Source organism: Carassius gibelio, chromosome A21 (genome assembly GCF_023724105.1).
Source record: "Carassius gibelio isolate Cgi1373 ecotype wild population from Czech Republic chromosome A21, carGib1.2-hapl.c, whole genome shotgun sequence".
In the NCBI taxonomy this organism is placed as follows: Eukaryota; Metazoa; Chordata; class Actinopteri; order Cypriniformes; family Cyprinidae; genus Carassius; species Carassius gibelio.
Window position 1 is genome coordinate 2,062,468 of NC_068391.1, and position 23,366 is coordinate 2,085,833.

At 35.9% G+C, this 23,366-nt stretch overlaps 2 protein-coding genes across 3 annotated transcripts; both read right to left on the reverse strand.

Annotated features, from left to right (window-relative positions):
* Nucleotides 1–2,687: 2,687 nt before the first annotated feature.
* On the reverse strand, nucleotides 2,688–16,446 carry LOC127941936 (programmed cell death 1 ligand 2). 2 transcript variants are annotated; one of them, XM_052537432.1, is made up of 9 exons: nucleotides 16,320–16,446; nucleotides 14,360–14,422; nucleotides 12,954–13,307; nucleotides 12,133–12,411; nucleotides 10,797–10,904; nucleotides 6,108–6,182; nucleotides 5,508–5,561; nucleotides 5,134–5,245; nucleotides 2,688–3,780 (listed from the first exon to the last, which is right to left on the reverse strand). In XM_052537432.1, the coding sequence occupies exons 1-9, from the start codon at nucleotides 16,429–16,431 to the stop codon at nucleotides 3,312–3,314; spliced, it is 1,626 nt and encodes a 541-aa protein (XP_052393392.1). In that variant the 5' UTR covers nucleotides 16,432–16,446; the 3' UTR covers nucleotides 2,688–3,311. The 2 variants fall into 2 exon arrangements, with proteins under 2 accessions (XP_052393392.1, XP_052393393.1); XM_052537433.1 differs by lacking the exon at nucleotides 5,134–5,245 and having other exon boundaries at nucleotides 3,622–3,780.
* A 1,761-nt stretch (nucleotides 16,447–18,207) lies between these two features.
* Nucleotides 18,208–22,264, reverse strand: LOC127941516 (DNA ligase 1). Its single transcript, XM_052536602.1, has 3 exons — nucleotides 21,727–22,264; nucleotides 20,913–21,047; nucleotides 18,208–19,752 (listed from the first exon to the last, which is right to left on the reverse strand). Exons 1-3 carry the CDS (start codon nucleotides 22,007–22,009, stop codon nucleotides 19,715–19,717), a joined length of 456 nt encoding a protein of 151 aa, XP_052392562.1. The 5' UTR covers nucleotides 22,010–22,264; the 3' UTR covers nucleotides 18,208–19,714.
* Between the last annotated feature and the right edge of the window lie 1,102 nt (nucleotides 22,265–23,366).

Sequence of the window (23,366 nt, forward strand, 5' to 3'; positions counted from 1 at the left end):
TGGGGAAATGTATTTAACAGCAGCATTGGTTTTAATGATACTGGCCTTCATTAAAAAGATGCTGTTAAACACTTATATAAAATATACCTTTACTGTATGTTGTTTCTGGATTTATTTGAAGAAATTATGACAACATGAATATATTATGTAGAAAATAGTTAATACAAATGTTGCTAAAATGTAATTTCCTCCACCTGATAATGGTGAAAATGTGTCCGAAAATGCAAAAATAATTTTTTATGTGATGCATGTCTGTCCACTGTTGGTCAGTTGACTAATTTAACCAATGCAAACTAGGGAAAAGTGTTTTAAACTTTTATTTCTAAAAGCCTAAAAGTGGCTATATATTGGAAGAAACAATTATAAATGTGTATTTTTATTCCTCTGCTAAAAGTGTCTGTGTTTCCTGATGTCCAGAGGTTAAGAGAGGTCAGATATGAGTCGGCTGGAAAGCACCGATGAGTCCCGTCTGACCGTAAACACGCTTGAGGTTACATGTGTTGTCCACTACACACTTTTTAACATGCAAACCTGGACATTAATCAACACAATCAGCTGGTAATCTGATGCATTGTTTCAAATGGGGAACTCAGTGGCATTCATGGACAACACTGCATTACAAAATAACTGATATACTGTGTCTAAAACAGTGCAGTGACACATTGGTGGTAAAAACCATGTCTAAATTAAAGCGTAGCTGTGAAGAGACAAGAAAGGTGGGAATATAGCACATTGTTATCTGCAAATAAATCAACAACAATTAATTATACTAAGTAACATCGAATATGAAAGTGTAAGCTTATCTATTAAAGAAATGTGAAAATAAAATTTGTTGAACATGTCCTCACCCTCTGGCTATCCAAGATGTGGATTAGTTTGCTTCTTCATCAGGTTTGGAGAATTAGCATTGCATCACTTGCTCATCAATAGATCCTCTGCAGTGAATGGGTGCCGTGAGAGTCCAAACATCTGATAAAAACATCACAATAATCCACAGCACTCCAGTCCATCAGTTAATGTCTTGTAAAGCCAAAATACAAGTCCTCTCTCCAAAATATAGATTTTAAGTCATCTCATCTGAATCAGGAGAAACATCTGCACAGATCAAGCTCTGTTTACAAGGCAAAAGAGATCTTATAAAAGATGTGGGTGGATTTTGATGTGAGAGACTACAGGAGATTGACTTTTTCACTGGAGGAAGCGATATTAAGGACTCGTATTTTGGCAGGAAGAAATGGTTTGAAGTTAAAGCGTCTTAATTCTGGATTTGTTTCTTGTAAACAGTAGCTTGTAGCTGGACTGGAGTGGTGTAGATTACTTGTGATGTTTTTATAGCTGTTTAGACTCTCATTCTGACGGCACCCATTGACTGCAGAGCAAGTGATGCAATGCAACATTTCCCCAAATCGGACAAACCCTTCCACACCTTGGATGGCCTGAGGGTGATTATTTCATAAAACTGACGGTTGCATTTAGACAATTAACAGCGGAAAATTTGATTTAGTTTACCAAATAATCCCGGGAGTGTGGGGGTTTTATCCCTCCTAAACCTCTCCAGCATTTATGTGTTTTTAATGCCATAGTTTAAATCAGAAAGCACAACAAAAGCTCAATTTGTTCCTTTTTTTTAAAAGTCTTGTTGAAGTAGGAATTAGGAATTATCAGCGGTTCGAGACTTGGGGAATCCCTCCATGCCAACACACTTCTGTCCTGCTAAACCAAATCTGCTTGCATCGCGGTTCGTTGTTTGTTGACTAACCTCAAATGGTGTAACACTGGGTTGCACACACACACCAAAAACTCATTTTTAAGATTCAGATTAGGCAAGAATTACACTTTAACCCTCTGATGCTGGTGTTGTCTATGGTGAACGCACTTAAAAACATATATTTTTCTTATTGTGGATGTGATGTAACATGCAAAACATCACGGGCAAATTTTTTTTTAACCCAATTATTAAGCTTTGTGTTTTTTATTTATTATCTGCTATTTCAGTGGATAGAGATGAACTCATAATTTAGTAAAAAAAGGGATATATTCATAAATCTTCTTACTTTGCTATTTAACATCACATGCATCAAAGTGGAGGGATGCACCGGGATCGGGATCCTGACGCAAATCTCATGGAAATAAAAAAAGAGGAGAGTAAGGAGAGATGACTGACAGGAAGCTGGAGGATTTAGTGCTCAACGGATCCTGAGCTCATTGGTTAATATCTGAACCTGTAAGATATCTGCAGTCTAGTGCTCTAGATCAAAGGGTTAAAGCCTAATGTTTAATTATAGGTAACGTCATTTCCCCTCAGTGATGCTTTAAACCTTGCAACCTTTACATCTGTTTGATCTCCAGCATTCGTTTCTTTTTTTAATGCTTTCATAATAGTCAAAAAGGCATGCTACACAAGTGCAACCGCTCACTACATGTGTCCAGATAACACTCAGGCATTTTTAATTTTTTTGTGGCTTCCCTTTGCGGGAAACCTTGACTTCCTTTTTTTGTCTCACTGCCAGTTAAAGCAGCGTGTGTTTTCTCAGAAATGGAAGTTAATCTTGTTGAGAGTCAAAGCAAAATGAAAGTGAAACAAACGTCTCTTTACACTTGTGCAACGCTCGTGCATCCATCAAACATGTCAAACTGAAGCTGGAGCCGAACGCTTCTGAAAGAGTCTACAATGACCAAACTAAACCTTTTCACTTTCATTGGTTTTTTTATGAAAATAAATCACATTTGACATGAATAAACAAAACGAAAGTACGTCGTTGTTACAGAAAGTTTGAAGTAAATCTAAAAGAGAAGTTGCTTTTGGCACGATTAGTCTCTGAGTTAATGATCTGTCGGATAAAACAGTAGTTATAGTTAGTTTGGTACTATGTTATGCAGAAAACATGCACATCTGGAACAGTTAAACACATATGCATTGAACAATAAGAAGTGCAGATGATTCTGTAAATAAAACGTTTTACAAGAAAAGTCACAATCAAGTCAATGTGTTGCTAGCAGTTTCTCTGTAACATTTACTACTGATTTCTGAGTGCAACACTTTTTTCTTCAGTGTTCGCAGAAATAAGGTTTAAGAGCTGTGATCTCATTTCTCTTTTCCTGTACTTGGTCTTTGAAGAAAAAAACTGAATTCAAGTATTGTGAAACGGTTTGGTCTCCTGCCAGATGTGTCCGGTTTTACCAAAAGTCAGAACTTAAAAATTCCCAAGAAGCATAAGGCAGATCCATCATCTAAACCCGCTGAATTTGCACATTGCTGCAACATGAGATTGCAAAAGCGTAGTCCGTGCAAATATGAAATGTGTCCGATCTCACGATGCAGGTTTCTGAATTAGGCGGAGTACTGTCCCGGTGTTGTTCTCCAAGGCTGGACATTTTCCTGGAAGTGATGTCACTAACACCCTGCACGTCTGCCGCATTTTTAGAAACCATTCGAGTGTTTCATCCAGGTCCTTGTTTGGCTCTTGATATCCATCCAGGATGAGCAAACAGTCCGTCGGGCCCAGAAGCATCTCTCTGAGCTCAGACACGTCTACTGGTTTCTCATGATAAATGCTGGACTTTACCAGCTGGAAAAAGTCTCCTTTCGCTCGGCTACAGTCCACGTGGAAAACCAGATGGAGCCGGCGGATGTTGAAGGGGTCTGTCGTGGTACTTCCAGCCCAGCAGGACGCCAGGATTTGGGCCACGCTGGTTTTCCCGCTGCCTGGATCTCCAAGCAGAAGGATGGTTTCTTTCTTATCAGGCAGGACTGAGGTGATGTTTAGAGATTGTCCTTCTCTGGAATCAGGAGGGAAAGATGACACGGTTAAACATGGAAATCAATGAGGAATGTGTGTTTATTGTGGTTTGATAACCTCGCAATTAGCCAGAGCTGTGTTTATCAGCAGTTCACTGGAAACCCACTTTCATATATATACATATACATATACATATATTTAGCACATGAAAAAATAATTAAATTTAAAGAGTAAATTAAATTTTAATACATGTAAAAGAAAAAACAAACAAATAAATAAATGCACAGTTTAAATATATTTACAACTGAAATAATTATTTTTAAAAATACTTAAATATAAACAAAACAAAATTAATAAAATAAAAATAAAATAACAAATGTATTTAAAAAAAAATAATAAAATAAATATAAATATATATTACATTTATAGAAAAAAATTGGTAATAACAAACAAACAAATAATTAAATACATAAATATTTAAATAATACAAAATTGTTGAATACTTATAAAATAATACAATAACATAATTATGTAAACATAATTATGTAAAGCAATAAAGAAAGATAAAATGTATGACATGTGCTCGTTAGGGATCCATTTAAAAGCTCAGAATTATTTAGATTTAGAATTATGACTTTTCTTAATGGACATCTCAGAGATGAAACATTAAAGATTTTATTTATTTATTAAATTGTTTTTTACTTAGCATTTTCTTTAAGATTTCCATAAATTTTTTTATGAATTTATAAATAAATAAATATCTTAAATCAATATAAATTTACTTAAGAAAGAAAATTATGCAAATCTTGTCTTCTGGAAATTTATTTATTTATATAAATAAATAAATAAATAAAATTATTACTATGGAGTGTGTCAAAAAAAGCATTTTTTAAATAAAGATAATTAAGTGTGGAATGTAAATGTCAATATATATATATATATATATATATATATATTAGGGGAATATTGCTTTAAATAAAAAGTATATATTATCTTAATCTTGTTTCCCCTTGGAACTTTATTCTTCTTTCCCAACCAATGTTTCCAAAAACTCACTTAATTTTTATCATTTTCCAAAAAGACTCAATATCTTAAAACTTCAAGTAAATGTGTCCTGATTTAATAATGTTTCGATATTTGTACTGGAAAACAACATCAGGGTGTGTGTGTGTGTAGGTGTGTGTGTTTAGGTGTAGGTGTGTGTGTGTGTGTGTGTTTAGGTGTAGGTGTGTGTGTGTGTGTGTGTGTGTGTGTACACTGTTCTTCCTGACAGTAATTAATCTTTATTTAAGGAAGTTCCCTGTCATGTGCCAGTGTGTGTGTGATTCAACACATGAGTGATTCTTAACATGTTAAAGTGTTTGTGTCACATTCATATCAATCTGTTTCTTACTTGCTGAGAAGTGCATGTGACACAAGTGTGTGTTTCATCTGAGCGTTTGTGTCGAGCTGTGAATACTGTCGTATAAGCACGTTCCTCAGGGATTGAGGTTTTTCTGTAGCTTCTGCACAAATTAAAGACACGCAGGAGTCACAAGAGCAACAATATGCAGAATCATTTGACTAATGCTCACATCAAATAACTTCATGACAGGCTTCAGTGATTCAGGATCACATGAAACCTCCAGGTGCTTCACAGCGTGCTATAGATACCAGACGAATTACAGTACAGACACGGTCTGGGCCTCAGGGTAATAGTTCTACTGTACTGAACGTCTGCAGGTTAATCTGTAACTTCTCATAATTCATTTTCAGAACGTGCTTTACCTTCTGAGATCACGTCACATATTTGCAGCTTGTTCTCGTTCACGGTCAATAAAGCTGTGGATGAAAGAGAAGTATGATCAATAAAGTGTAAAATATATAGAGTTAATTGTGTTGAAGTCAGGGTAATCATTAACTAAAGCAATTTTTTTTTACTTATTTAGTTACTTGAAATAAAATAAACATTAACTCAAAAAAAAAAAAAAAAAAAAAAAAAAAAAAAAAAAAACAATATATATACAAAATTTTAAATAATATTTTTCAGGTAGTTGCCAAAGCAATATTTCAATTTTTTTTATTTTGTTTTACTTGATGTACTAAAATAACTAAAAGTGAGATAAAAACTAGAGACATATGATTGAATGGATGAATGATTAAAATAAAAACAAAAATAAAAATACTAATTAATTCAAAATATTCATAAAACTGTAATATCTTCTCAGTGATACTAAAATTAAAAAGTAAAAAAAAAAAAAAATAAATAAATAAATGTACTTAATACATGAATGTTAACAGTCTGAATAATATATATATATATATATATATATATATATAACATATATATGCTGGAAATGAGGTGAATGTGTTTGGAAAAAAACTCACAATCAGTGGTGGCAGAGGATGCTTGTGGGAGGAAGAAAGCACAATTAGATGATTCACTCAGTCTGGTTTTATGACCTGGAAACAGATAAAGGTGATAGAGACAGAGGTCAAGCACAAATTTGATCACTTTTCATTGGAATTCACCCATGGCTGCACACAAAAAGAGGATGTGAAACAGCTTTTTTTGCATTGTAATGATTTTATAATCTGATTATCAGCTGTTGACAGACTAAAAGCCTCTTCTTCTAAGCTTTCAGCTCATGTTCAGGCGATGGACTAATGTTTGGTCACTGTCAGGATTGTTTCTGTAACACGTCCAGTCAGGAAAAGGTCAGATCATGTGTGAAGCTTACAGTAGGAACAGCACACGTATGTTTGGTTTTTGACATAAACATCATACTAAAGCCACTCCACACGTGAATAAGAGATGTGGTATTTACCCCATGACAAAACCTGTTTTTTTCCCTGTAGATAGGCTACTGAAGATTAAACTGGGGACTTTTCTTGGTCACGTGCTTCTTCTTTCTAATCAATGGAGGAATTGTATGGAAGTTTATTTGTGACTTTATGACCTGGTTTCAGATTAGGGCTTAGACTAAGCCAGGTTTAGTCCGTAGTTATCTTTTATAAACATTTCTTAGGAAAGAAACACATTACTGGTGTGCATCTGGAGAATAAACAATGACGCTGATGTATTTAAAAACAAGTCTCATTCAGTTAAAACAGTTCAGACATGCGTTTTAATCTAGGACTAGATTTATGAGTATGTATCGCACAATTGCAAGTTATAAAGTTATAATAGCAAGTTGTATTGTTTCTCACTATTATGAGACTATATCGCATAATTCATGCATTTTTCTGAAGATGTACAAGTTTTTCCTCTGGATTGCGTGGTTGTATTTCACAATTCAGACTCACAATTGCAAATGTATATCCTAAAATTTAGGCATTTGCAAAATATGAACTCATTTAGGCCTTTTTTCTGACAATTGCAGCTCTACATCTCACAGTTGAGACGTTCTATTGTGAGTTTACATCTCATGATTTACATTTTTTCTCAAAATTTCAAGTGTACATCTTGCAATTCTCATTATATATATCATAATTAATCGGAATTAAGCCTCCATCATTTTGGGACGGAATACTTCAAAAAGTAGTATATGAAATAGTACACATTTTTTATTAGATAAACGTTTTAAAATAGTAGTATGCTACATTGTTGTCAAATGAACACTTACCATACAGTTACACACACTGTATAAATAATTTGTGGCGAGTGGGGCGGGGCCGAGAGGCGTGGGAACGAGGAGTGAGGCCAGGTGTAGTGATTGGAGATGAGCTACACCTGAGCCCCACCGCTAGTATCGAGTCCCACGTAGGAGATGGAAGGATATAAAACTGGAGTGACGACCGTGGAGGACGAGAGAGGACCAGGCCTGGGACATTATTTTATGTTTTGGTTTTTATTTGTGCGCGTCAGTCGCCGTGAGGGGCTGACGCGCTGTTTTGTTTATTTTGAATATTAAAATGATTTTGATTGTGCGCCGGTTCCCGCCTCCTTCTTCCCGATGAATATGGAGATTTGCATATCGTTACAGTGGTGCCGAAACCCGGGAGAAGGAGGGACGCGCTGCTGAAGATCCCTCGCCGCTGTGGTGAATCCGCGGTGCCCTCGAGCTGGCGAGGTACGTGCCGCCATTGACGCTCGAGGCGGTGGGCTGGAGCGAGTTGCCGGGGACGGGCGAGCTCGCTGCCGACCGCCCACGACAAGGAGGGGCGGCTGCCGTCCGTGAGGGAGCGGAGGAGTCGGCGCCGTTCGCCAGGGGGCCGGAGCCTGCCGCCTCCGTGACGGAATCCGGAGGGGCAGGGAACGGGGGACTCCTGCCGCTGCCCAAAATCGGAGGAGCCGTCGCCGTCCACCGGGCGGCGGAGGAGTGTCGTGCCGTCCGCCGAGGGCCGTCCAGTGCCACCGCCGGGCACCGCGGAGGAGATCACCCAGCCGGTGGAGGGCCGAGCAGCAGTGCGTCTGGGAACCGGATTTTTTTTTTTTTTTTTTCCTCTCTCCCCTCTCTCGTCCCTGTCGCTCCTCCTTCCATCTCCTTTTCTCTCGCCTCGTCTGTCCTACCCCCAGGTTCCCGCAGGTCCCCGTGAGCGGTCTCCCCCGGAGGGAAGGGGGGGGGGGGGGGGAGTAGAGCGCAGTCTCGGGAGTACCCCCCGGCCTGCGAGGGGCGATGGGGGTATGTGGCGAGTGGGGCGGGGCCGAGAGGCGTGGGAACGAGGAGTGAGGCCAGGTGTAGTGATTGGAGATGAGCTACACCTGAGCCCCACCGCTAGTATCGAGTCCCACGTAGGAGATGGAAGGATATAAAACTGGAGTGACGACCGTGGAGGACGAGAGAGGACCAGGCCTGGGACATTATTTTATGTTTTGGTTTTTATTTGTGCGCGTCAGTCGCCGTGAGGGGCTGACGCGCTGTTTTGTTTATTTTGAATATTAAAATGATTTTGATTGTGCGCCGGTTCCCGCCTCCTTCTTCCCGATGAATATGGAGATTTGCATATCGTTACATAATTATTGATTATTGTATAATAGTGTTGTTGTATAATATTTTGTATATCAAATTTGATCTTAAAAGTTTTATTCAATACGTTTTATTTTTAATGCATAATCATTGCAATACTTTTCTGCATTTGTTCTTATATGCATGTTACTTTTGACTGCTTTCTCTTCTTGTTTTTAATGCATAGTCATTCTGTGTGTGTAAAAGTGTTTTTTAAATGAACAAGATTTGTAGGTTTAATGTACTGTCTTTTAAAACATAAAAAAGCAACCCAGCATGCTAGGTCAAACATATAACCCAACTTGTTGGGTCAAAACAACCCAGTGCTGGGTTGTCAAAATAATAGTGATGTGTCGTTCGTGAACGAATCGTTCTTTTTGAACGAATCTTTTAGGTGAACGAATCGTTCTCGTTCACGTAATCCACTGACTCATATTTCTCGTTCAGTGAAGTTCCTCCCTCCACAGCAGCGCGGCGCTATAAGCAGCGCATGCGCAGCTCAGTGAACCGGGTAACAACTGTTTCATCCTGTCAAAGAATTACTCAACCTCGAGCCAATAGCCTTCGAGTATGAGATGTGACAGAGTATTTGATTTGTTGAATGTAGTGAACGAATACGCCCTTCAATGAACGAGTTTCATATGAGTCTGAACTAGATCTAGAGATCTTATCGTTCGTGAACGAAATGACTGAACTGGTACCCATATCGTTCGTGAATGAGTTGAATGAGCTGATACATATCGTTCGTGAATGAAATGACTGAACTGGCACACATGTCGTTCGTGCACGAGTTGAATGATACATCTCGTTCGTGAATGAAATGACTGACCTGATGGTCAGGGTATATTCTGGCAAACCGTTTACCAATCACGTTTCTCAATCGGCAAAGCACATGTCGTTCGTGCACGAGTTGAATGATTTAGTAAATCTCGTTCGTGAATGAAATGACTGAACTGGCACACATGTCATTCGTGAACGAGCTGAATGAACGGATACATGTCGTTCGTGAATGAAATGAACTGGTACATAGCTTATCTCGTTCGTGAACGAAATGAATGAGAGTAAACCGGGTCAGTCTGCCATTTAGCATGTCAATCTCGCAAAAATGCAAAGCGCAGTTATAGGTACTGTACTGTGCACATACGCTTGTTTTGATATTTAGCAACTCCACGTTTAATCCACGATTGATGAATGTGAATATATAATATACAAACTGTCTGACCAAACAATTAAAATGCTATTTAGGCAAGAAAACCTTGTGCTTTGTTCATCTGAACAACTTAATTAGACTTTATATATTGAATGCGATTATACACACATTTTAATAAAGCCAGATCAGTTTTTGCAACAACTGAATACGTTCGTTGACTTAAGACATAACAACATAATACACTTTTTTTTGCCATCTGCTGGCTTATTTTGTGTAATACGAAGAAATGGTCACTGAACGAATCAGTGAACGATTCTGAACGAATCATTTTGGTGAACGAACTGAAAATGAACGAATCACTAGAAAGAATCATAATTTCCACCACTACAAAATAACCCAAACTGGGTTGTTTTTAACCCAGCAGTTAGTAGAGTGCAGTAACCAGGTTAAAGAAGGGTAATTCACTGGGTCATTCCTGTTTCTGCATGTTCTAGTTTCACATTACCACAGAGACAGAAGCTCAAATCTATGCATGTTCAACTTAACTAATAGCTTTTTCTGAATTTTTAAGCTCAAACCTTTTCAAAAGTGCCTAGTCACACATAGCATCCGAATGACTCATGAGGTTTTCACCTGTGTCAGCTGACAAATCCCAGTTTCCATTTCCTGAAGAAACTGGGGATTCCTCTACAAGCTGTTTATCATCGTGATGTTGACTCACAAGACTAATCTTTAAAAGAATCAACAAATCTCTCAAGCAGATCTAAAACAGGTTCACCGTATCTGATGTAGACGCTTCGTGAACAAACACATGGACTGTAACCAACAGTAAAACGAGTGACCGATGAATGTTAAATACCAGATGCATGCTACTCCAAGTAATATAACGATCCAAAACCCACAGTATTACTATGGAGTGTCAAAAAAAGTATTTTTTAAATAAAGATAAATAAGTGTGGAATGAAAATGTCAAAGTACCGTTTTTTCTCATACGGACAATGATGGAGATGAAGACAATGGCTAAAAGCACGACCAAAACAGCGACAATCCACGCGTATGGAGTAGAACAGTGAGGAGGGATTTCATCTGTAAAAAGAGAAAAATGTGGGCATTAAATATCTGTTGCTTAACATATTCACATAATGTATTTTCCTGCAGGACAGAAGATGGACAAAAAAAAAATAAATAAATAATAATAATAAATTATATATATATATATATATATATATCTGTTGTGATTGTAATTTTAAAGTTTTTTTTAAATATATATTTTTTTATATTTTTATAAAGTTTTTTGCTGCCTTTGCAACTTGCTGGAGTTTTTTTTATTTTAATCTTATTTTTAAGTATTTCAACATTTTTATTATTATAATCCTGCTTCGAACATGGCTAAACCAATCAGATATTAGAGCTATGAAACAATAATTTAATTAAAGCTAATTGCACTTATACACTCAATAAATGTGTGAAATTCTCTGTTATGTAACAGAAAAAAATGACCTTCTTGCTTTAGGTTGAAACAAACATCATCTGAATAAATCTGCATCAGACATGAGCTAAATGTCTGCTGGAAAAAAATAGTATCAAAGGCACTCCCCCACATTTATCTGAAAGCGATGTGTTTTCCCTTCGTGCATGCCTTTATCTACGCATTTCATATCTCACGCCCTCACATCCGGGGAAAACCATCAAGAAAATCTGTCTCACACAAACCATGAGCCATGAAAAACAAATGCAATGATCAAATCTGTAGGCTGATATCAATTCCTACAGAGATGAACTGAAAGATCTTATTTCCCGAAAGTGCTAGAAAAAGCTTTACGCCCATGTTTTACACCAACTGCATATAAAATGTCAATTCATTTGGATCACACAGTTTTTAGTTAAATTCCATCACATGTTCACCAGTGCTTTGTAGTGAATGGGTGCCGTCGGAATGAGAGTGCATAAAAACATCACAATAATCCACACCACTTCAATCCATCAGTTAACATCTGGAGAAGACAAAAGATGAATGTTTTTAAGAAACAAATCCATCATTAAATGAGCCTGAATAAGTGGTCTGGTCTGAATAAGAAGAACAATCACTGGAGGAAGCATTGGATTATGGACTCATATTTTTGTCGGAAGCAACAGTTAGAAACAGTTTTTCACTTCATAAGACATTAACTGATGGACTGGAGTGCTGTGGATTATTGTGATGTTTTTATCAGCTGTTTGAACTCTCATTCTGACGGCACCCATTCACTGCAGAGCATCCATTGATGAGACAGTTCTCCAACTATTTAATAAACCTTTCCTACATCAGACTCACCCGGGATGCTGAAGGTGGCCGTCTGCTGGGTGCCACCCTTCACGAGGAACGAGCAGGTGTAGTTGTTCACCAGGTCTCGTCTGACCGTCAGCTTGCTGATGATGTGGACGAGATCTTCATCTGTAGACCGTGTGGTGCTGTTGGACATCTCTGTGAGGTTTGTGTTCTGGCCATCGCTCCAGATGACCTGAGCGGACGGGAATCCCTGAGACTCACAGGAGAGCTCGACCTCGTCCTGACCCGTCTTCACGATGGCCTTCTTAATGAGAGTATAAGGAGCTGGAAACCATAAACATAACATATAGCTAAAGTCATAAGCATGACAATCGGGTTCAAGTTTGGATATAAAAAACTTGTAAAGTTACTGTATACACTGCACTCAAAATCAAAACCCTAACTGGATGATCTACTAGATTTGCCAAAATAAATAAAACAATGCAATACAATGCAATATGCTCAAGAAAATGCACCTCAGAAATTAAAGAATGCAATTCACTGAAATACAGTACAATTAAATACATTTCTTTAAATATATATTAATATATAAGCTGCATCCTTGCAATATAAACAGCAATTCCTACTTACAGGAATGTAAAAATATGCATACAGCAGAAATATTTTTTTATTGATTTATTGCCGTTTTAATGCAATGCAGCTATGCATTATGGGACTCTTTCTCCTGTTTATGTTCAGTATTGAATATTGAGCATTGACTATTTCTCTCCATATATAACCATAACACATTGCAGGAGTTAATTAAGCCATGCAAACCAACTGCAAATCAACTAATATCTTAAAAGTGTTTTGTAAGTCAAACGCACCTGTAACACTGAGCACGAGTTGCTTGTAGTCTCCATCATCTTTATCTTTTACGATACAGCGGTATGTGCCTGAATCTTTTATCTGGAGCTTTTTCAAGTGCAGCACCGCTCGGTTGTCCTTCAGCTGTTCGTGGATGAGCTGTGCACGCTTTATGAACATTGCACTGGTGTAATTGTGATTCTCTATTCCTCTCTCCAGCCGATACACATCCACGAACGGCTTCGGCTCGACTCGGCTCCATATGACAGTGAGGTCAGAAGGACTTTTAACCGAGGAGAACAAACACTCTAGATTGACGTCCTCATGTAGCTTTGCTTCATAGGTGCTCTCCTGTAAACTGACTGTAAACAAGGCTGGAGGAAGACAGAGGGAGATCTTCATCATCATTTCAGAGATATACACAGTTCAATGTCAAGAGAATTATGAGAAAGCTTCAGCGTTCTCAATCAAGAACTAAAATCATCTCCTATGAGCATAAGAGCTATCATTGCAACTATTATTTTACCAATAGAAAAATTCATTTACAGTAATCTACTATTAAATTTATATTAAAAATGGCCCCCTACAAAACTGAAAGAAATCTGGTGTAGAATTAACTTTTTTTAAAGAATTATTTTACAATTAATAGTAATTTTCACAAATAATTACAAATAATAAAGTAATGAATTAAAAGTAAAAACTGGAAGTAGAATGACTAAAATAGCATTAAAAAAATAATAATAAATTTATATATATATATATATATATATATATATATATATATATATATAATTTATTATTATTATTATCTAATTTATGTATTATTTATTTAATTATTATTTATTTATATATTATGGACAATATAAATGTACATACACTGTAAATGTTATTTTTAAATATGCGAGAATATTTATTGAAAATACATTTATATAAAATATTACTGAATATTGTTATATTATACTTAAAAAAATATCTTTTACAGTGTATTTTGGGCTTAAAATTTATTTATCATAAAATATTAATATAAGAGTCACTTTATGAATTACTTATTCAAAACTGGAAGTGAAATGGAATTTTTTTTTTTATCACTCAAATGTTGCTCTTTCATAGCGGATGAGATTTAAGGAGTTCTCAGTAATGTTTTAAGTATCAAACTAGTCTCAAATGAGTAACAGGTCTTCATCCAGTAAGAGTCTAAAGCTGTTAAGAGAGTGATTCAGATCATTTGATGAGAAATGTGATGAGTTCATACTGAGATCTCCGGCAAACATGAGCACAGTATGAGACAACACTGAGATCTAAACTCAAACTCTTAAGCATTGTTTGCTTCATTGAATCCAAATAAAGAGTGGGATGAACCACTGATTAATGTTTTATCATCTGAAACAGAGAACAGACAGATAAATGTAATGGATATCAGTCATACCTGATGCTGAGACAGGCCACAGCAGAGCCTGAAATATGACGACCAGCATCCCCCTCATGACCCCTACACATAAACACAACACATCAGTCTGATCTCAAGCCTGTTTGCATGCATTTCAGCTAATGTCACTGATGTCATGAACCACAATGAATCAGCAGTGCAGTACTTCTTAAATTAACAAATGCCACCAGACCAACAAAGTCTACCTTAATAACAGTTACAAAGCAGATTTATTTTAACATCAGGCATGTAGATGATTCATGAACTGATTCGGACGCGGGACAAAACCTAAAGAGCCCCAGGTAGAAAATCTCACAAAGGCAGAGAAATAAAGGAACTGTTCTTCTTCAGGAAGGTCCACCTGTTTCTAAATGAAGCTCATCCTTTTACTCTAACAAATATTTCCCAACCAACAGCAATTTCCATAACTGTGAAGCTCTGATGTATATGTTAAGCATGAGAAATGTTCATTAAAGTAATGTGTATCATAATGATACCTGTGTGTTCATGTTTAGTCAAAAGTTTGGACCTCTAACAATTTATTTGTTTCTTGGTTCCTAGCAACCTTAATTTTTGAGTTGAGTCACTACATTTTTGAGCAGTATGCAAAAGCATAAATAGACATTTATCTGAGACTGAGAGGGATGATATTATCAGAAGCACTTTACTTGACTTTTAACACTGTAGGAAACTAGTGGCTTTTTTTTTTACAGTTGCTTTTCCTGTGTTACCACAGTTTATGTCACAGGAACAAAAAAGAGAGAGAGAAAAAAAAAACATTTTCTAATTTTTCATTTCAGAAAATTGGCGTGCAGTGACTAACCCTTGGGCAACCCGGGATTAAGTGGTTGGCAAGCTAACCTTTCAGTTTTTAGGTTTCAACCAACAACCTTTGTGATATCAGCCCTAATCTACCAATAATGTGTTACATCCAGTTCAGAACACGCAGATGGGTTTTCTAAAGATCATCCACTGTAGCCTAAATGAGGAAATTCACACTTAAACACTTTCAGAAACAAGCTACAATGTTGCCACTGGGGCATTACCAGGACATAAGGTAAAAGATAGATTTATGCTACTTATCACCCTTTAAAATAGTACATTAAAGGTACATAGTATGTAAAAGTAAAAGGTAAAGGAAAAAAAAGGTAAAAATGTTACCTTTTTAAATGTCTTTTTTTTCCCTGAGAGTGTAGATCTTAACTAGAAGTATAAACCAGCTAACTAATACTGTGTAGGTTACTGTATGCCTGTATATCTGAACAGCATTATATTTAAAGTAACTGAAGATTTACATAGTGAAATTTGAATAGAATGTCACTGTCCATTGAAAAAAAAAAAAAAAAAAAAAAAAAAATTTTTAAACAAATTAAAACACCTTGTGGTATGCATAGAAACAACAGAAAACATAAATAAATTAATTAATAAATAAAGGATTAAATTAACAAAATTTTAATTACTAAATGATTGTAAAATGCTTTATCGACAATACACAATAAAAAGGGCTATATAAATGCATCATTCATTAATTTATTCTTTCAAATAAATGTGAATTTCAGCTTTCTGAGCCTGCAGATACAGCATAACACACACACACAAAAATTTTAATAAATTTTTTTAAAAAATTATATTCACCAAAGATATTACCATTAACATCTATAGCAAGACTAACATTTCGGGCACAAAAACTGCCTCTTTTTAAGGTGCACCAATGTTGCAAAAATACATCAAAAGACGCAGTAAACACAGGATGTTAAACCTGTGTGTTATCACTGTTTTTATACAGTCTAAGGTTATCACACACTCACTGTCAACAGCACTGCAGGCTGAAAATGAACATGGTGAAACTATAAAATGACAAAACAAACACAGTAGTCAAACTCTATTTCTCAAATCATGACTTTTGATTTGCTATGTAACTACTGGTAAAGTTCAGATTGTGTATGAAATGTTGACTTACTTAATGAAGACTGTCGCACATGAGAAGTGCCTGTGAGCTGCTGATCTTTGTTTTGATTCTGCGGAGAGCAGCAGATGGAAACGCTTTTCAAGCGCGTGCGCTCGCTGCTCATTGGCCGCCCGCAAGATCGGTGACGCGTCAGAGAAGCTCGTGGGCTTTTGACAAGAAAAGCGAGTCTCGCGGGAGAAAATCCTGATTTGAGCTTCCTTTCATCTACGGATAACGGGAACTTAATGACAGCACCGTTAAATCATCGCACTATCCGGTAAACCATCACTGGAATGAACATGTCAGCTGACATCATTAAGTCTCGATTCCAGTCTGAATCAAATCAAAAAACAAAACAAAAAAACAAACGGAATTCAATAATAAATCAGCGAGTGTAGCCTATCTATAAACGCTGAACCGAGGAGAGAAACAAGCGCTTTTAGTGATGCAACAGGATAGATCTTACAAAAAATACATTACAGACAGAGAGATAGAGAGATAGAGATAAGGCTTTCTTCCCATTTTTTTTTCCTTTGTGTGTTTCACAAGACGTTCAAGTTTTATTTTGACAAGCAGAGACATGACAGTAATTTTGAGGAATTCCGTTTCATTTCCCAGCATCTCCTCAGATAAAACATCTGAAAACACTTCACAACATCTTGCTCCTGGATAGAAATGAAAAACCTGTCATCGTTGACTCACATACGTCCAGTATGAATATGTGTTCTTCCTTCCCTTTCATGTAAATGACCAAATAATCTCTATAAAACATCATAAGAGTCAATAAGGCTCATAAAGAACAGACTGAGAGTTGAATAACTTTCACTTGATCTGTGGATTATGCATTAATGTAATGCTACGTGTTTTTGACTTGGATGAAGCATATTGTTACAGGAAATAATATCAGGGGATTTGTTTACAAGGCTCGAGGTGAAAAATAACAAATCATGTTATTTCAATAGCACTGAAAGGCGCTCATGTAACTTCACTAAAAGGGTTAACTTCCTGCTGGTGTCAGAGAAACTGACTGCCATCAACACAGTATGAACCAGATATTCTGGGTTCCCCATTTAGATCAGATTTACAGATATGATGGGGTGCCAAACTCTGATTTCAAGGATGTGATTTTTAATATTTTTTTATTGTGATTTCCTTGTCCTTCCTGGAAACACACATAATATGGTGAAGATCCCCATGTCTAGCAGGGTTTTTTTTAGGCTAGACTCGTTTGGTGGGATCATGTTACTACCTGTAGATTACAGAGTGACACGGGAAAAAACTCAGGGATTTGACAGACACACACACACACACACACACACACACACACACACACACACGTTGGTTACATAATGATATTTTAAAATTAAAAACAAAAAGAAAACAGGAATGCCCTGAATAGCATCATGGTAAAACAGTGAAGAAGAGCTGAGCAAGTCATGCACAAGTATTTCTTGGTCTGAGAGTGACTTCCTGCTTAAACAGGAAGTAATGGATTCCAAAAAAAAAAGGTGGAAATGCATGTATGTGAAAGGAGAATGTAAGTGTGTGACAGGTATGTGTGTGAAATCCCTCTGTGCTTTTCATGGCATGAAGTAATTTCCAAATCTAACATGTGTTGCAATCATCGGTTTCATCATCCAGGGAAGAAAACCGCTTTGAGAATCTAAGCGAGAGGTTTTTGGTGACTGATTCTCAGAGATGCGATGAAAAAAAATAATAAAAAAAAGGAAGCTCTATATATCACACTAATGTGATGACTAAGATTTACTGTTAAGAAAGTAGAGTAACCCCCTCTTAAAAAAAAGTCAGAATGACAAACGCTGTATCTATAAACTGAACGACTGCTGCTTGTGTGATTGTAGTCAAGGTGAAGATGTTTGGTTTGAGCTTTGTTTGACTCGGTCATTTGATCCTGTTTTGATGAAGCGGTTTACTTTTCCTGGTAACTGATCATCATTTGACTTGTTTTCTGTCAGCTCAGTGTTTATTTAACTCATTCTTTCATTCTTCTTGAGAGTGGTTTCACACTATGTTGACCACTAGATGAGGTGCTTTAATGAAAATGAGCTTTCATTGCAGATGAGGAACAGACAAACCACTGGATAAATACACTTTAAGAGACAACAAAACATACAGATTGTGGAGACTCAAAAATAAGAACATGAGATTTGACATTCATTTGTTTACCAGACTAACCAGTCTTGGAAATGAAGAAAAACTGAAGTCATTTATCCTAAAGGAGCCAACAATATTAACAGTGCCACAAAAGCCAGAATATTGCACAACTAGAGAAGCGAAACTGCAGAACAGAAGAGGACAATAAGAAAGTGTCGTTTTTTTAATGCATGTCGTTATTTTGTAATAAAAGTACCTTTATTTAAAAAAAAAAAATGTTTTTGTTAAAGGGGTAGTTCACTCAAAAATGAAACTTCTATGTCATTAACTTCACCCTCCATGAAGCCATGAAGTGAAACAAAATAAAGAACATTGAAGCCAAAAAAAAAAAATATTTCCAAAAATGAATTTCTTTTTGTTTGTTCTTTAGTGGAAAAGAAACTCAGGTTTGTACCATGAAGGTGAGTAAATGATGACATAACTTTCATTAAAGGGTGAACTATCCCTTTAAATATGCAGCGTGTAATACTACTCGTTTTCACTAGATGGTGCTATTACACCATTAGACTAATACAGCATATTTTCCAGCAGGTGGCGACACTCCATTACATAGTTTTTAACCTTCCAGGACTTAAATACTTATTCTTTATTATGCAGTATTTTAAGATTGTCTTGCCAGCTATTAAACAGAACTATATATTTACGTATTATATCAGAATCTAGCTCTACCTGTCATTTTAATGATTTTAGTAGCACTTGTACAACACAAAGGTTAAATATGAGCATTGATATTTTTGGGTGTAATTGCTGTAAAAAGACAGTTTTTAACAAATCAATGCGACTGGGAATCATATGCCCCCCCACCCCCATTTTAGTTGCCAACTGCATCAACTACTCTTTTGAGGAAGTCTGTTTAATCATCTGAGGAACTTTTATTTATAACATTTACTCATAAAGCAGATGCATTTATAATAATTATGGAGCTTCTCCTTGACTCTTCAACACTATAGAAACATAAATAGCAGATTTAAATATTCTTAAATGCTTGTACATATACAACAATGTAAAAGATGATGAAATGTTTCAAAATGACATGACATCTTCATCTTTCTCTTAATAAGCATGTTTTCATAGTTGTTGTTTCCTCCAGCTTGTGTTCTGTGTTGTGTTTCACACATGCATGTATTCTTGATATTTGACCTCTTGGACATTTTGATCCATTTGTTGAATATTTTTTAAATGAAGTGAGAAATCAATGGAAACTGAAAGCTCATCAGTTGAAGTCTCTTCATTCAGAGTGTGTCTAGAGGTCCATGTTCACTTTCAGTCACTAGGGGGCAAACACAATTTTAAGTACATACGTTTAAAGCAGTTGTTCTCTATTAATACACAACTTGATTCTGATGAACATAGCTACAGTATATCACCTGGATCAGGGAACAGTGCTTTAACGAATTCGTGTAGAGTTAGTAATTGTGTATTAACTCTCTTACACACACACACACACACACACACACGTCAGCTCAGTGCAGTGTAAAAGTATAACCCAGCTAAGTTATAACTACATTTGTGATAAAGTGATTTTAGATATCTTTATGTTAGAATCTTGTATAATACCATTATTGTAGTATAAAGTATAACTTCTGCTTTCAAAAATAAAGGTGTTTTTTTGGTTTTGAACTAAAAAAAATTGGTTTCCCTTAAAAGAACAATTTCTCTTAGTGTGAAGAACCTTTTTTTCATTAAGAATAACCTTTGTACAATGGAAAGATTTCATAGATTCTATAAATAACTTTTATTTGCTTTTCTTGACCCACATCTTGCTAAAAATAAACCACTGAATAAATAATTTGACATGTCAGTTGAAATTGATAGGAGATTTGTTTTAATTAGCTATGTATCTGTCCCTGCTTTCAGTTCATTTCAAATAAAGAAGAGTTTTAAACTTAAAGTCAAAAGAGCACTTGAAATATACTAACGTGTGGACCTTTATGATATCTTTAAGCCTGAGTGTGCATTTACAGTAACTGCATGGAAAACAGCAACAAATACAGTCTTACATGTTTTGAACATTATGTTAGTAAATGATGATGGAATGTTTATTTTGGGGTAAACTAAACAGTATATACCTTTATCAGTCATTTTCTTCCACACATTAATTATGATCTACAGCTAGCAGAGCTTGCAATGCTTCAGTCTCGTGGAAAAGTTTTTTTTAAATATCAGTTTCAAAATCATTTTGATGATATAATGACTTCCAAAAAGGTGAATGGATTCTTGTTTTTCTTTCCAAAAGTCTGTTCTGTGAGTTTGTAAGTTTAGTGTGTATGAAATTCTGCCTAAAGGGTGGATTGCTTTTACAACAGTGAATTACACTCACTTAACGGCAAGGATCTCCAAAGTCAGAAAAATACATAAAACGACATGCATTTGCTTTAAAAGCCAAATGCAAACCTTCTTTGTCAAAATATAGATTAACGATATACTTACTATTAGGTAGTGCGAATGGGTTACTGTTGCGTCTCACAGGTTTTCCAAACTCAAGTGATTCACTGTCACGTGAATCTTCAGCTTTGCTCAACTCTCCTTCTCTTTCATCTAGAGATCTGTGATGTTCTTGAGATACTAAGAGTATAGAGGAACAAAGCAATGTTAACAAAAAACTAAGTCTTCGTTTGTTTAAATCTCAATGAAAAATATTCCCAAAACAATATATGAAATAAGTTCCTTTCAAAACTCTATCAATAGCATTTGTGGAATACAGTCAATTATGTGAGAAGTGAATTATGTGACCCTGGAGCACAAAACCAGTCATTAGGGTCAGTTAATTAGGAGATAATGACTAAATCATCTTTGTTAGGAGGAAAATATTTGGCTGAGATACAACTATTTGAAAATCTGGAATCTGACGATGCAAAAAAAAGTCTGAATATTGAGAAAATCATCTTCAAAGTTGTCCAAATGTAGTTCTCAGCAATGGATATTACTAATCAAAAATGAAGTTTTGATATATTTACAGTAGGAAATTTACAAAATCTCTTCATGCAACATGATCTTTAATTAATATCCTAATGACTTTTGGCATAAAAGAAAAAACAATAATTTTGACCCATGCAATGTATTTCTGGTTATTGCTACAAATATACACCAGAGACTTCAGACTGTCTTTGTGCTCCAGGGACATATATGTAAAGATGTACTTTTGTTGTGCAAATACTGAATGTATTTTCATTAAAAATGCATTATTGTAACCGGGTCATCAAGCTTGTGGTAAACCTACAACATTACGTATAGCAGTACTTACAGCGAGGAGAAGTTAGCTCTACGTTGCGGTGTAGATGATGCTCTTCTCCAGTAGTCTGGATATCTTGCTCTTTCTTTGTCGTTCCTCTCTCTTTGGACTCTAGTTCCTTCTCTCTTCTCCTCAAATCTGTCTCCAGTCTTAATCTGTCCTCCACTTCCTTGAGTTTTTGTTCCCACTCTCTTTCTTTGAGTTTGTGTTGCTCAAGTTCTCTCTGAAGCTTCTCATTTTCACTCTTCATCTGACTTTCATGATGAATATAATCATCAGTCAAGGATGAATACATGTTCTTCAAGGTGCTCACTTTCTCTTTACAATCCACAAGCTGTTCTTTCAGTGCATTCTCACGTTCAGTAAAATCATTAATGATGGATGAAAATGTGTTTTTTAAGGTAGCGTCGCTACATTCATTGTACAGCAGATCTTCTTGAGCTCCTGAAGCCTCTTGCTGGTTCTGCTCCTCGCTGTCTTTGTCTTTCTGTAACCGTTTTATAGTTGCCAGGATTAACTCTCTCAAAGTGTCAATTTCTTTCTTTAAATTACTTTCAGTGATAACTTTTATTTGCTTTTCTTGACCCACATCTTGCTAAAAATAAACCACTGAATAAATAGTTTGACATGTCAGTTGAAATTGATAGGAGATTTGTTTTAATTAGCTATGTATCTGTCCCTGCTTTCAGTTCATTTCAAATAAAGAAGAGTTTTAAACTTAAAGTCAAAAGGGCACTTGAAATATACTAACGTGTGGACTTTTATGATATCTTTAAGACTGAGTGTGCATTTACAGTAACTGCATGGTTAACAGCAACAAATACAGTCTTACATGTTTTGAACATTATGTTAGTAAATGATGATGGAATGTTTATTTTGGGGTAAACTAAACAGTATATACCTTTATCAGTCATTTTCTTCCACACATTAATTATGATCTACAGCTAGCAGAGCTTGCAATGCTTCAGTCTCGTGGGTCAGCTGGTTGCTGTAAGTTTTTTTTTAACCTTGAAATTTCAGTTTCAAAATCATTTTGATGATATAATGACTTCCAAAAAGGTGAATGGATTCTTGTTTTTCTTTCCAAAAGTCTGTTCTGTGAGTTTGTAAGTTTAGTGTGTATGAAATTCTGCCTAAAGGGTGGATTGCTTTTACAACAGTGAATTCCTCTCACTTAATGGCAAGGATCTTCAAAGTCAGAAAAATACATAAAACGACATGCATTTGCTTTAAAAGCCAAATGAAACCTTCTTTGTCAAAATATAGATTAACGATATACTTACTATTAGGTAGTGCGAATGGGTTGCTGTTGCGTCTCACAGGTTTTCCAAACTCAAGTGATTCACTGTCACGTGAATCTTCAGCTTTGCTCAACTCTCCTTCTCCTTCATCTAGAGATCTGTGTTGTTCTTGAGATACTAAGAGTATAGAGGAACAAAGCAATGTTAACAAAAAACTAAGTCTTCGTTTGTTTAAATCTCAATGAAAAATATTCCCAAAACAATATATGAAATAAGTTCCTTTCAAAACTCTATCAATAGCATTTGTGGAATACAGTCAATTATGTGAGAAGTGAATTATGTGACCCTGGAGCACAAAACCAGTCATTAGGGTCAGTTAGTTAGGAGATAATGACTAAATCATCTTTGTTA

Excerpts from the sequence above, each read along its gene's own strand:
- LOC127941936 (XM_052537432.1), bottom strand. The coding sequence starts at position 16,431 with ATGAGCAGCGAGCGCACGCGCTTGAAAAGCGTTTCCATCTGCTGCTCT. Across the intron at positions 14,423-16,319 it reads TGTGCGACAGTCTTCATTAA|GGGTCATGAGGGGGATGCTG; the intron begins GTAAGTCAACAT and ends GTTTATGTGTAG. Across the intron at positions 5,562-6,107 it reads ATCCTCTGCCACCACTGATT|CTTTATTGACCGTGAACGAG; the intron begins GTGAGTTTTTTT and ends TTTCATCCACAG.
- LOC127941516 (XM_052536602.1), bottom strand. The coding sequence starts at position 22,009 with ATGTATTCATCCTTGACTGATGATTATATTCATCATGAAAGTCAGATG. Across the intron at positions 21,048-21,726 it reads AGAGCTAACTTCTCCTCGCT|TATCTCAAGAACATCACAGA; the intron begins GTAAGTACTGCT and ends CTATACTCTTAG. Across the intron at positions 19,753-20,912 it reads CCCATTCGCACTACCTAATA|TGACTGAAAGTGAACATGGA; the intron begins GTAAGTATATCG and ends TTTGCCCCCTAG.